The sequence below is a fragment of the Apaloderma vittatum genome, unplaced genomic scaffold (genome assembly GCF_000703405.1).
Source record: "Apaloderma vittatum isolate BGI_N311 unplaced genomic scaffold, ASM70340v1 scaffold33020, whole genome shotgun sequence".
Taxonomy (NCBI): Eukaryota; Metazoa; Chordata; class Aves; order Trogoniformes; family Trogonidae; genus Apaloderma; species Apaloderma vittatum.
Genome location: NW_009693451.1, coordinates 1 through 13729, shown reverse-complemented (window position 1 = coordinate 13729; position 13729 = coordinate 1). Strand labels below are relative to the sequence as shown.

Here is a 13729-nt window from a genome sequence, read left to right as displayed (position 1 = left end):
CTTTACGTGAGCAAACAGCTGCATGAAAGAGGTGAAATGATTTTTTTTGTGTTGCCTGCAGCATCCTATTTCTCTCTGACCTGCCAGTGGTGGGCACTGAGCTGGCAGCTTCTGGCTGTTGCCCAAGTTCTGCGGAAAGGACAAGAGCCTGGGGTGCTGATTGCTTTTGTGATTCTTATGTTCTCTTGGGATTCTTTTTTCCTGTTCAGGCTTGCATCAGATCTCACAGAATAAGGTGGCGGTGCTGCTCCTGGCTGGAGGACAAGGAACTCGCCTGGGAGTGAGCTATCCCAAGGGCATGTACAACGTGGGGCTGCCCAGTGGCAAGACCTTGTATCAGATCCAAGCAGAAAGAATCCGCAAAGTGGAGCAGCTTGCTGGCCAGAGACACCACTGCAAGTGTACCATCCCCTGGTAGGTGACCTGGAGCCACAGTCTTGCCTACGTTGTCTTCTAGAAGCGCTTCACTGGGTGCCGTAGAGGGGAGAGCCTGTTGTCGGCAGGATTTGTGATGCCAGCAGCTGAAGGAGGGTGCGTGGGGATGGGCAGTGGCAGGTCCGTGTCTGCGAACTGTAGGGACTGAGCAGTGCTCTTGAATCACTGCCCACTGCCCCAACGGCTGTTCCGTGCTGCCTGTTCAAGCACAGTCCCTGACACCAGCCGTTTTCAGAGCCTTGAAACAGAAGCTTTGCAAGAGATACCACGCGTTTGTGCCGTGCTTTCTCAGGTTCCTGCATGGAGGGAAGCATTGCTTAGAGCTCACCTTCCAGGAGCCTCCACATCCCCTTGCCCGCAATTTCTGCCACAGCAAAAAAACTCTTCTCACTGTGATAAATGCTTGTCGTGCTCTGCTTTCAGACCACCTCCTGCTGTCTCCTGGCCACCTCTAGCTTTTAAAAGGCTTCAGAAGAGACTAGCTCTGTGTGAAGGGAAAAATATGAATTCCCTGTGGGATGTGGTAGGTGAGAGAGAGAGGAAGGTGCTGCAGTGTGCTTCTGGGAATGTTTTCTGCTAAGTGTTCTTCATTAGACCACGGAGAGATACCTTTATGAAATCTGTCTGGGCTGAGCCAGGGTTTGGGAAGAGTAAAAGAGCAGGTGCCTGAGGTCTTCAGGGTGGCACATTGTTTTACAAGTTGGAAACTGAAGGTGATTTGAGCCCATGCTGTGTTTCCTTTCTGAAGCCATGCATGACCTGCGTTGCAAAGGCACCATCTCTGGTGCTGCTGGAAGCCAGGTGGGTTACTCGCAGGGTGCAACATCTGCTGATACTGCTTATAGTTCCCCTCCACAGGCTGAGGAGGCGGTTGGCCGCGACACTACACCAGCGGCCAGGCTGTGCTGCGCTGCAGGGATGTAAATTGGGGGGTGTGTGAGGTCCAGGCTCTCCTGTGCGAGGGATTGATTCCCCTGGCGTGCTGGCAGGAGCCTGTGTACCTGTGCCAGTAGTAGTTGGAGAAGCACTCGAAGGGTAGGCGGTTAAGATGGTTTTTGGCCATGGTTTTTTAGTGGAGGGAGAGGCAGCAGCAATGTGGAGCTGGAAGGAGAGGAGGAAATAGAGAAGCTGACATTTGAAAATGCTGCTGTTTGCCTTGGCACAGAAGAGGCGCTGGCAGACTGGGCTGCTGGGGATTCGCAGCTCGTTCTCAGCACCACGTGCTGGCGATGCTTCTTTAGACATTTCATGTCAGTTTGAATCTAGGGCGAACGAGGCTGTTGTGCTGTCCTGTACCTTGCTTCCCAGCTCACCCAGATATCCAGATGTCATTCACATTTAGGGATAGGCTCTTCTGCCCTGGCTGGGGCTAAGGTGATGGGTGGGATCATGCCCAGGACCCTGTGCAGCCTTGCTGTGGGGTGAGTTCTGGAGGAGAGCTCTCCTGCTCGGCTGCACACCACAGGATACTGTAGTGTCTCTCATTTAACATGCTGGGGTTTCCACCTTTTTGTGTTCCGTTTGTAGTTTTGTCTTCCGCTTGTGTTTTCCTGGCTCATTGCCCAGCACCCATTCCTACCCAGGTACATCATGACAAGCGAGTTCACGCTGGGGCCGACAGAGCAGTTCTTTGTAGAACACGACTACTTCAACCTGGATAGATCCAACGTGGTCATGTTTGAACAGAGGATGCTGCCTGCAGTCACCTTTGATGGGAAAGCCATCCTGGAGGAGAAGGGGAAGATTGCTATGGCTCCAGGTACCCGGCTGTTCGCTCTTACGTGGCCCAGTGATGTAATATATATTGATAATTGCCCCTGGCCATCAGCCAGCCTTGACACGCGGAGCAGCCCTTGGAGGTCAGTGTTAATGCTTCTGATCTGCGTGGGAGGGCTGTTAAACGTTTCAGGCTGATGATCAAGGGTGTAGCAATCTCTCTTTAGTTCTTGCTGGAGATTTGCCCACAGCACAAGGATTTTTTCAAAGCCTGGGGGTGCTGGCAGGGTTACGAGCAGCGCAGCTACAAGTTGGGAACGACGCGCGTCGGCAATGTGCATGAGGTCCCTGGGGTGCTGCCTCCCAGGGGTGAAGCTGTTGGGAGCTGGGCTCCTGTTCAGGGCTGATAGCTGGAAATTGGTAAAAAATAGCAAGAAGATGAACTCTTTCCAAAATGGTGGCAATGCCTCAACTAGTAAAGTTCTCCTCTTAACCTGGACGTGGTGAGAGGCTTGGTGGAGGCAGCCTGGCAGAGGTCATGCTGCAGTGATGTGGTTTTGTGGCTGTGAAGTGGTTTTCTTGAGCTGACAGGGGTGTTGGGGGAGGAACCGTGAAAGGGTGATCTGTGATGAACAAGCCTGCAGGTGCCTTTTGTGCAACTGCAGCTTTTAGAAAGGCATCGGGAAGTTGGGGGGGGAAGATAAACAGAGTAAGATTTATTTTAGTCTTGTTCTCCAGGCTGAGTTTTAAATATTCTTTTGCTCTGCACCAGAAGAGAAAAAAATGTAGCAGGCTTTCCCCACCCTCTGCATAATGGTTTGCCCTTCGGTGTTTTCCCTCTGAGGATCATACAAGGCTTCCTAAAGTCTCACAATGTTTCTCTGTGAGGCTGGTCCCCGCTGCCCCACTCTGGGTGAAGGTGCAGGGGAACGGGCTTGAGCTGTGTGGCAGAGCTGGAAATGCAATCTGCTGGCACTGACGCTTGGCTAGAAAGCGTCTGTTGCTCTTCTGTTAAAGTTTGCTCAGACTCCCAGCTTTTGACCTGTTAACCACAACCCCCCCGCCAAAGTCACTAATTAACCAGGACTTTCTCTTTTCTCTCGCGTTGGAGATGGCAATGGTGGCTTATACCGAGCTTTGGTGGATAATAAGATCTTGGATGACATGAAGCAGCGCGGAATCCAGTATGTCCACGTGTACTGTGTGGACAACATCCTCGTGAAAATGGCAGATCCGGTCTTCATCGGCTTCTGTGTTTCCAGAGGGGCAGATTGCGGTGCAAAGGTGAGGCGACGCTAAGGCTGGGCCGTGTCCTCACGGCGATTTAAGGTCTGATCCTGCTGGGAAGCTGCTGGTGAGGGTGAGCTTAGATAACCGGGGTGTTCAGAGCTCTGTCCAGCTGCAGCTCGAGCCAGGAGGGTTTGGAGGAGCTGCCTGTGTTGCATTCAGAGTCCCTGCCTGTGGATGCCCTCCTCCACTCTTCCCAGAGTACTGTGGAAAATAAACTTCCGTTAGAGCGGGGACCGTAACTGGGTGGGAAAGTGTGGGCTGGAATTGCTTCCCTTTATGCTCTACCCTTTCTACAAAGGCCCTTGGGCTACCTAGAAGCTGTATTGGACTGGGTTGTGGTTTATAAATACACCTTTAAGTTGCAATGGTGGCATTCCTTGTGCCCCACTTTGGAAGACAGAGAAAGCCAAACCAGACTGGGTTTGTCCCCCTAAAGCAGCAGATGCTTGAGGAGAAATTTATATTGCTTTGATCATTAACACTGCTCGTGCAAACAGGGAGCTGAAGGCTGGTAGCTGCAAACATTTTTCATTTGGTGCCAGGTCCCAGTCCTTGGTAAGAGCCCCACACTGTGCCAATTTGTTTTCGCTGGTTTGTCTTCTGAGCAGCCGTGCAATGAAGCGGTCGAGTTCTGGGTTTTATGCGCTGTTGTTGGGCAAAATGTGCCTGGGGGCTACTCTGCACAGCCAGCACTGCCCTGCCCGGGCTCCCCAGGTGCGGGAAGGTGAGCGCGCAGCAGCCCTGGAGGGTTGTTTGTGTGTGGGAGTTGGACGAGTGGAGGGGTTTTCTGCTCCTTGTCACAGCCCTCTGTCCTGTGGCTGCAGGTGGTGGAGAAGGCGTACCCCACGGAGCCCGTCGGGGTGGTGTGCTCTGTGGATGGGGTCTACCAGGTGGTGGAGTACAGTGAGATCAGCCTGGAGACTGCGCAGCAGCAAAGCCCCGAGGGGGGGCTCCTGTACAGCGCTGGCAATATCTGCAACCATTTCTTCACGGTTGAGTTCCTGGAGATGGTGGCCCAGTAAGTTCCAGCAGACCTGTCGGGTGGCTGTGCAGCCCAGAAGTGCCTCCAAGAGCGGGGGTTTCATTTCCCACTCTTTAATTTCAGTTATAGGTATCTCCTGCTCTGCTGTTCGCCCTCTCTCTCCTCTAATCCAGTTGTGTCCCCTTCCTAACAGCCCTAGCGTGCTCTTCAGGCCCTCCCCAATGGAGAGGTCCCGTGCTTTGCTGTAGCTAAATCGACGGAGATACAGGAGCACGTGGCTTTCCTGGGCCTGCAAGGATGAGCAGCCACGAGGGCTGCAAGGGCTGGTGGTCAGGGCTGCAGCCCCACACCGAGGGTTTTCAGTGGGAAGGTCACATGTGCCGTCCCCGGGGGCAGAGGGTGAAGCTGGAGGAGGACTCTGCACCTCAGTGTCGGGAGGTGGGGACGCACTGCTGGGGTCCAGCGAGCAGGTGTGCAGCCTCCCTGAAAAGCGTGATCCACTCCTGTGAGGGATCTGCTCTGCTCCGTTGTCACCCTGGTCAGATAACAATTTAGGTTTCTTTTTTTACCTCTGCCTGCAATTTCAGCTTGATGCTGGGTTCTCCCTCTCCTCTTGTTTCTCTGTCATGTCGCAGCGGCACAGGGAGTGTCGCTGGCTGGGCTGCTCTGCTCGGTGAAGGGTTTCCTGGATGTGACTTGGGTCGCTTTGGAGAGAGCAACACCCACGGCAGTTGAGAGATGACCCAGAGTAGTAACAAGTCATCTGCTTCCCAGAAGCATTCTGCTTTTTTCAAAGTGGGCATCAGTGAAATGAACTTTTCTTCTCCTTTTGCAGGAAATATGAGCCGCAGTTGAGGCATCACGTAGCCATAAAGAAGGTGCCCTACATTGACGAGGAGGGAAATCTGGTAAAACCGCTAAAACCGAACGGGATAAAGCTGGAGAAGTTTGTGTTTGATGTGTTCCAGTTCTCTAAGTTAGTGGTAGACATGATTTTATTTTTTTTCCTCCCTTTCTCAATGTTTATTTGAATGACTGTAGGTTGTAACGGGCTGTGCCAGGGAGCACGTGTTCTGTGGGTGGCTCGTTAGAAAGGCTGTTGGATCTACACCAGGTTCCTACACAACAGTAACTCCACAGGCTCCGAGAGGACACTCGGCAGCGGCCGGGCTTGCTCTCCCTGTGCTCCCACAACTGTTCAGTTCCACTGAGGGTGTGTTGGCTGGCCCGGCCTCCAGCAGCCCTGTGAAAGAAAGACAGACAGAAAGGAAAAAAAATAAAGGGAGCGCAAAGCCAATGTTTAATCCAAGCCGATGTCGGAGCATTCAGACTTGCAAAAATCAGATCTTTCAGGATTGTGGCTCCTATGGCAACTGCAGCTCTGGTTCTGGTTTTGGTGCGTGCAGTGCCAGGGCTCAGCTCACACCCTTTGTGCTGGGAGAACAGGTTGCTTAAGCGCTGTGGGGCCAAGTTACTGTTGCTGTGGTTACTGTCAGTGTTGACTTGCCAAGCTCTGAAACATAGCTGAGAGCGCTATGTTAGCGCAGGCAGGGGTACTTTGTGTTTGGAGAATGTGGGATTTTAATAACTGAGTAGTTTAGCAGAAGCGTTCTTGCCAAACCTATTTTCTGAGGTCTCGAGTTCAGCAGTAAAGATTCTGTTTTAGGCTTAAATAAAAAGAGACCTTAGGCGAACTGAATTAATTTTGTTTGGGGTTAGTGGTTTTTTTTTTTTCTTTTTAGAGGATTTGCTTTAGGATAGAGAGCTTAAGGCTTGAACTGGTCTCCATTTCTGGAGATGCGGTCAGTAAAGAAGTATCACACCAAAGGCAAAACCGGTGTGATGGAAACAGCGCCGAGTGCTGAGCTTTGAAAGGACTCACTTGCACGCAGCGGTTCCTTGTGCTTTTTTAATAATACTGCAAAACAGCTGGGCAGCTGCTCTTCGCACGTGAAATGCAGAAACACGCAGATGCTGCTGTGGGGTTTTGTAATTTGCATTCCCGTTTCTGGTGAACAGCTGTACTTAACGCTCAACTGTGAATCCTCCCGTATCGCTTATTCCTCCCTGGGAGCTGGTGTGCTCAGCTGATCCTTGCCCGCACACTCCCAAGCGGAGCGGCCCTTTTCGGAGGAGGGGTGCGGCTCTGAAGCAGGAGCCGCCCAGCTCGGCGCTGTGTCCGGGCTTCGGGCATCACCGCTCTCTCCATCCTGCCCTGCTCGTGGCCGAGACTTTTTGTGTCCAGTGCCTGGAGAGGTTTCTGTGGGATCTCTGCGGAGCTGCTACGCGCAGCTCTGGAGGGTTGTGAGGCTGCTGTTACGTTCCCAAAGGGGCGACGCTTCTGGTTGTATTTTTTCATTGTGGAGCCCTGGAACTTCTTTGCTTTTCAGATGGGAGGTGGGCCTGCCTTAGCTTGGCAGCCCCAGGCTGCCTACATCCCTGCTCCTGAAAATATGTATGAGCCTTTCCTCATGCAAGTTGTTGTTGCACCCACAGGGCTGATGCTTAGCTTAGTTTCTCATTATCATTGCTTTCTCTCCTTTGCTGGTAGGAATTTTGTGGCATTTGAAGTTTTGAGAGAAGAGGAGTTTTCGCCCCTCAAAAACGCAGACACAGCTGACAAAGACACTCCTACCACTGCTCAGCAAGCGCTCCTGGCCCAGCACTACCGCTGGGCTCTCAAGGCTGGGGCCAGATTTCTGGATGAAAACGGTTGCAGGATACCAGAGAAACTCAGGTACGAACCTCCGTGACCGTCTCTGCTCGTGGCTGACCAACGTGCAGCTAGCCAGCGGCGTGTACTGTGCTCTACAAAACCAGCCGTTAGTTTGGTCGCAGGGTGGCTCGGCGAGATTTTGGTTTGACTGGTCTTTCCTGAACACACAGAGCAACATCTGTTCCAGCTCCTGCTCTGTTAGTGACTGGGAGCACTGCACTCCAGGCACAGTGCTCCGGGCTTTATTGCCGGCAGACATTCCTGCCCTTGGCGTCGGGAGTTGAAGACTCCCGCAGTTGCTCGTTAAGTAGGGGCAACCTTTTCTGTCATTTGGATTTAGCCAGCCCAAGGAATTGTAATTTGTAGTCCTCGCCAGCTCTTCAGAATATGGCCCCAGTGCATAAAGCTCAGTAAGATTCTCAGGTGGGATTGAGGATCAGCTGTTAGAGCAGTTACCAGTCCAGATACTGAACGGGAAGCTGCTTTTAACTCCATGGGGCTATTACTTCATCAGCCCATAGTTTCATAACGCGCCGGCTGCTCGTTTTACTTGAAAAGAAGCTCTGTGAAAGCAAAGTTCTTGTTTCAATGAGAAATGTTTGGGACCTGCTAATTCCCTTATGTTTTCCATACTTTGTATTTGAGTGATGTCTGATGCACATGAATATAACAACTGTCTTATCCTTCTGGCTATCCTTCATGATCTTTTGAAGATGCACTGGTTTTTAAGCATAGCAAGAAGTTAATCCTGTGCTCTCTTCTCTAGTCTCTCAGGAACTGAAGATCCTCCGGCTGTGTGTGAGATTTCTCCCTTAGTGTCTTACTTTGGAGAGGTGAGAATAACTATCTGTGGAGGTGTTTTTAAGAGTGTGCAGGTAGGCACCTGATTTCCTTCCAAACACGGGGAATTTCTTCAGCCTGGCCTTGCTGGGAAATGGTAAGATAAGGGAACTGGGGCTTGGGCCCTGTTTCTTTTTTTCTCTCCAGCAGTTTCTTCATTCTCGGTTTTAGCCATCTGTAAAATTGAGATTTGCAATGAGGCTGCAGTTTCATTAAGCCTCACAAGCGCTTTGAGGTCTTCTGAATGCAAAGCGCAGAATATTAAAATTAGCAAATCCACGGGGCTGCTGCGTCGGGTTATGTGCTCGTTTGTGCCTGTCTCCCACGGTGAGCGAGCACCAAAGAAGTGCGATGTGTGCACTGATTTTAGAGAAACCACATCTTAGATTTCTCAAGTTTGCCACTGTGAAATTACATCTATTAGTGAGCAGAGGAGCTTCCCTGTGTTGGACAGACAGGGTGAGAAACAGTGGATTGCAGGATACGTGGGCACTGGGGCAGGGTGTTTGTGAAACTTTCCGTCTTGGCTGGGGTTCTGCGTGCAGGCAGTGAGCTCATCGCCATCGGTGTGTTGTGAGAGCAAATTGAAAGCAAGGTGGTTTAAGTCGACTTTTCTTTGCTAGGATTAGTGTAATGTGAGTTAAGGACACACCTCCCCATGCCTGCCCTCCCCAGGAAGCTCATTTCTGAGATCTGTTGTTTTATGGTTCATCGGCGCCTCCCCTTCGTGCAGCCCAGGCTCGGGGCTGAAACGCTTTCCATCGCTGTCACTGGTGAAGCTGTGGCTGTTGTCTGTCCTTCCTGAGACCTTTTAACCTGGGGTAGCCAGCCCTGCGTTGAGGGCATCGTGTAGGCTTAAACATAGCGCAGGTAACCAGCCTGACGCATTTACAACCTAACGGTCCTGTTTTCACACGTTCTCAGGGTCTGGAGGCGTACATGAAGAACAAAGACTTCCCTTCTCCCTTTGTACTCGATGAAAACAGCGTGGAAGTGCTAGGAAATTCTTGAAGAGGAGGGAGGCCGTTCCCCCTCAAATCAGAGCGCTGTCAGATCCGTTATAAGAACTGACATTACTGAAATGCCATCTAGGAAGTGCATTATCAAAAAAAAAATCGCTTTGCAGTGCCAGATCGATGCCAAATCCTCGCAGCAGCTGTGGTTGCCCATGCGTGCGTGCTCTCCAGCTCTGTTTGGTGACGCTGAAGGCTGTGCCTTTTACCTCGGTCGGTTTTGTACACTTAGATGTGAATGAAGATTAATTCCTTCTGGGTACCAAACAGATTTTATATTTCTTATCTGCTGTGCATATGAATGTGTAGAGGAGCCAGTCAGGGCCAGATAAATCAGCTTTGCACTCCAGAAGATTATATCTCTTCAGTGCCTCGTTAGGTATCTTGTTTGTGCCAGCAGGGTTGGGGCTTTTTGTTTTTAAATTGTGTTTACTGCCAAAGAATGAGTTTGATCCGTCTTTTTTCTTAATCCTGTGCTGGTTAGAAGATTAAGTTCAGCAATTGCATCCTCTAGCCTGATCGTACGGAGGAAGCTGCTGTGCTTCAGGTCTGGACTCCAAAGCAGAGCAGACTGGTTGGCGTATCTAGGCTTGCTGGTGCCATTCCAAGAAAACCAAAGTAAATCCGCAGCTTAGACTGATTGCTCTTTACAGCTGTAGTAATCTGCTTTTTTAAAAAAATTAAAGATTATGAGAATTTTTCTCACAACCCTTTCCCCTTCCTGGCTGTAGCAAACATTTATTTTTCTGTTTAATATGTACCCTGTCCCTAAAAGGGGACTCTTTTAAAGTGCCTAAAAGTAATAAGAGGTACAAATCCTGATGGTAGAATTGAATGTTTTAACTAAAACAAAAAAAAAGAGTTAATCCCAGCATAACCAGTGTATGCGGTAAAACACCAGCCTCTGCTTCTGCAGCTTCTGGCCAGGTAGTTTTGCCGCGCTCTCTCACTTATGAAGTAATTCTTTAGGTGCCTTCCTGTTAAATACATCACTAACATACTGTGAAGATAAGTATCAGCTAATTAAGGATGCTGATCGCTGGAACATGTGTAGTGTGTGAGCTCAGCCCTGGCTGAGGGGTCTCAGGCTGGCCGGGACCCACACACGATAGTTCCTGTTCAGCCTCTGGAGGTTCGTGCCCGGCAGGCACCTGCCCCTGCAGAGCCCGCCCTGGACACGCCAAAGTCATTTCAGCTCCGGGTGCGCTGCTGGGTGGCCTTTGCTGGAGGAGCACCCAGTCCTCTTCCCCCTTTTCCCCTAAATCAGGTGTTAAGGAAGGTGATGAGGAAGATGCTTCCACTGAGGGATAGCACGATGCCATTTTATTAGGTGTAAATCTGGTATAAATCTTAAGTGGCTTTCCGTAATTCCCGATGCCGAGCTGTATTCGGAATGTTGGGCAAATATGAAAATGGCTTTGAGAGTCAATAGTGTTTGTACGTAGGCTCGTGTTTTCCAAAGAAAGCGTCTAAATGTCAGCGGCAGGGCTCTGCGGTGTGAAGTGTATCTGCGTGTGCCTTTTGCCCGTGCAGAGCAGCTCACGGCAGTTCCGATTACCTCACTTGGCACGTGCAGCCAGTCATTCCCTTTTTGTACAAAAATGTGTAAATCAAGCATTTGTCTTTGACACTCAATTCTGTATTTTTTTTTTTTGCACAGCGTTTTATGGAACATTCCATTCCTGTCAGTCAAGCTTTTTATCTGAGCACAAATTGTGTTGTATCTTTGTGAGTATTACTTGTCAAGTCAGCCACACGCTTGGTTTAAATTGCACTGTGCTATAAAGAAAGGATATTTCTTTTTCTAAAATGCTTTCTGTTTTGCAACTTCAGTTCCCATGCGCTTTACTCATGTGTACACTGAGCTGCTGACGTGGTTTTTAGAGGTTGTTTTCAAGGAGAAGTGGAATTAGAATGCCGATTGCCTTGTCTGTTGGGCTTTTTCTATGACTCCTTACATTTTAAACTGGAACATAGAATTTTGAGAGAACTTAAGGAAAAAAAATAATCCATTTTCTGTCTAACAACATAATTCTAGTATGCATTATGAAATTAAAGAAGTACCTGAAACAAAGGGAGGTCTTGTAGTACTCCAGAAATTTTTGGACACTTAAGCGTTTTTATAATAAAGATGTTACTGTGATTTCTGTGTGTCTGTCTTGTGTTTCTTGTCCGTGAGGAAAATACACTTGTCCTTGTCCCTCCACGTCATGGGTGTTGTCCCCACAGCTGCGGGACGCTGCGGCAGTGGCACTGCTGGCACGGCCAGAGGCTGCAGTGCTCACGCTTCGATGTGCAGGGGGACGTGGAGCTCAGCACAGGGTGGTTCCTGAAGGAAGGTTTGATACTGTGGGATGTATTTTTTCATTAGAAAATGAAGACTCCTCTTGCCTGCAATACGGGTGGCTTGGTGTGTTGTGGTTTTTTTTTCCCCCCAAGCTTTTCAACTCAGTTTACTGAGGGGAAGGAGTTTAATTGTGGGTGGTGTGTGTTTTTCTTTTATTTAAAGTTATTTTGTTTTATATTAAACTCGAGTGATCTGGATCTGAGTCAGGCTTTCGCAGCTGTTGTGAGGTGATGTGCGCTCGCTGTGCACATCTTTTTTGCACCTTTTGCTTGGCTTGCCATTGACAGGCGCTTTTTAAACAGGGCTCTATTTATAGAACAAACAGTAGGGGGAAGTTATCTTTTCACAAATGACAAGATTGTCCTTTTTTGGGGTTTTGGTGCTGAACCCAGCAAAAGTCAGAAGTAGATATTCTTCCTTCCTTACTTGTTTCAGCCCACGTGTGTCTCCTGGTGCCCATGTGAAGGCTGCTACATCAATAAGTAATTTCCTGTGATAGAAAAATAAGTCCTAAAAATCAACACATGGTTCAGGCTTCTTGTTAAACCGTAGAATTGTTCCCCCGCTTGTTAAAGCCGACTCTCCATATCTACCAGGATTGTTTGCTTGGCGTTTTTTTTTTTAAGTCATGAAATGCTCAGAAAATCACCAAATTTTCATCTTGTATCTGGAAATCTAGTGAGGTGGATTCCAAATTTAGAGGCTCAAATGAGGCATATTAACTGCATGGTTAAGCACAGACAAACGTGAATTCAGTGTCCTGTTGGCCTACAAGCCTGATCTAGAAGTAATGGTTATTACAAAACTGGTCTTGTGGCTCTGAATTTGTGCATCGCCGAGCAGCGCTCTTCCCCATTTCTCTGCACCCCCTGATAACACACCTCTTCCTCCTCCTCAGTGAAGAAGCTGTTTGCGCAGAGAGTGGCGAAGGACTGGGAGAAGCAGGTGAGGGAAGGAATTGTGTGGGCCGGGTGGATCCTGCCGAGTACCAAGATTCAGTGTCAGATCTTATGGAAGGGTTTATTTGCACAACTGCTTCTCACCCCGCGCAGACATCCCCTCACAGAATTTAGCTGTCTGCTCTCAGCCCTGTGTTGTTTGGCCAGGACTCTGTGTGTGTGGTACGGAGGGATGTCAGCCGTCAGACGTGCCTCTGGGGTTCTCACTGGCAGGTGATAATGACATTAGGCAGCTCTTCTCTGTCCTTGGGGAGTCAGCGGTTGTTTGGGGGTTTTGCTGGCAGAAGGGGCAATGGTGTCTGTGCATCCTCCTCTTGTTGGGGCACAGGGTCTTCTGTTGCGTGACTGGTGCTGTAACCTACCAGAGCGTGGTTCTCGCTGCTGGATGGGAGCTGCACCCTCCCGAGCTCCCCTGACGGGAGTGCACAGGCCCTTCTTTCTGCTAATTGTCGTTGATTTATTTTTCCTGAAGACCTCCCACGTGCACATTTCCATTTCTGTTCCTTTCATGCCAATATCTCTGTGACTGGTCCCTGTTATAATCTCACAACACAGAGGGAAAGTGAGGACTGCCAGCCTCTCCTTACTTCTCATTCTGAGCAGCCTTGCAGAGAAGGACTTGGGGACGTTGGTTGGTGAGATGCTCAACACGAGCCAGCAGTGTGCGGTGGCAGCCCAAAAAGCCAACCATGTCCTGAGCTGCATCAAACCTAGTTTGGCCAGCAGATCTGGGGTGGGAATTCTGCTTCTCTGTTCTGGTGAGACCCCACCTGCAGTTCTGTGTGCAGCTCTTGAGTCCCTAGCATAAAAAGAACATAAACAAGTCCAGAGGGGGGGGGAGGCAACGAGGATGCTCAGAGGCTGGAGCCGCTCTGCTGCAGGACAGGCTGAGGGAGTTGGGGCTGTTGAGGCTGGACAAGGCTCCGGGGAGACCTTCGAGCAGCCTGACAGTGCCTGGAAGGGCTGCAGGGAATCTAAAGGTAAAACGAGGGGAAAGAGGGAGAGAAATTCAGCCCCGGACACCAGCAACTATCTGCCCGAAAGAGCTGCCCATGACAGATGACCGGTGGCTTTGCTGGCACTTGGAAGGAGACCATGCCATCTGCCCCATGCCCTTGTGTCACAGAGTGGTTTGTGTTGGGAGGAACCTTGAAGACCATCTGGTCCAACCCCCGGCCATGGGCAGGGACACCTCCCGCCAGCTCAGGCTGCTGGGCACTGCCAGGGAGGGGACACACAGGGCAACCTGGGCCAGTGTCCCCCCACCCTCAGAGTGGAAAAACTTCCTCCTGATGTCTAAGCTAAGTCTACTCTGCAGTACTTTTATGGTACTGTCCCTCGTCCTGTCCCTACAGCCCCTTGTGACCAGCCCCTCCCCAGCTTCCCTGCAGCCCCTCCATGCACTGTCAGGCCCCTGGAAGGTCTCCCCCG

At 50.2% G+C, this 13729-nt stretch overlaps 1 protein-coding gene across 1 annotated transcript; it reads left to right on the top strand.

Annotated features, from left to right (window-relative positions):
• Window positions 1-209: 209 nt before the first annotated feature.
• On the top strand, window positions 210-12284 carry UAP1L1 (UDP-N-acetylglucosamine pyrophosphorylase 1 like 1; the record flags this gene model as incomplete). Its single annotated transcript, XM_009879042.1, has 10 exons — window positions 210-414; window positions 2019-2194; window positions 3263-3435; window positions 4266-4459; window positions 5259-5399; window positions 6975-7160; window positions 7906-7972; window positions 8904-8974; window positions 11222-11331; window positions 12238-12284. Coding segments are annotated over 10 exons (1370 nt in total), but the record flags the coding sequence as incomplete, so codon positions are not given.
• Window positions 12285-13729: the final 1445 nt, after the last annotated feature.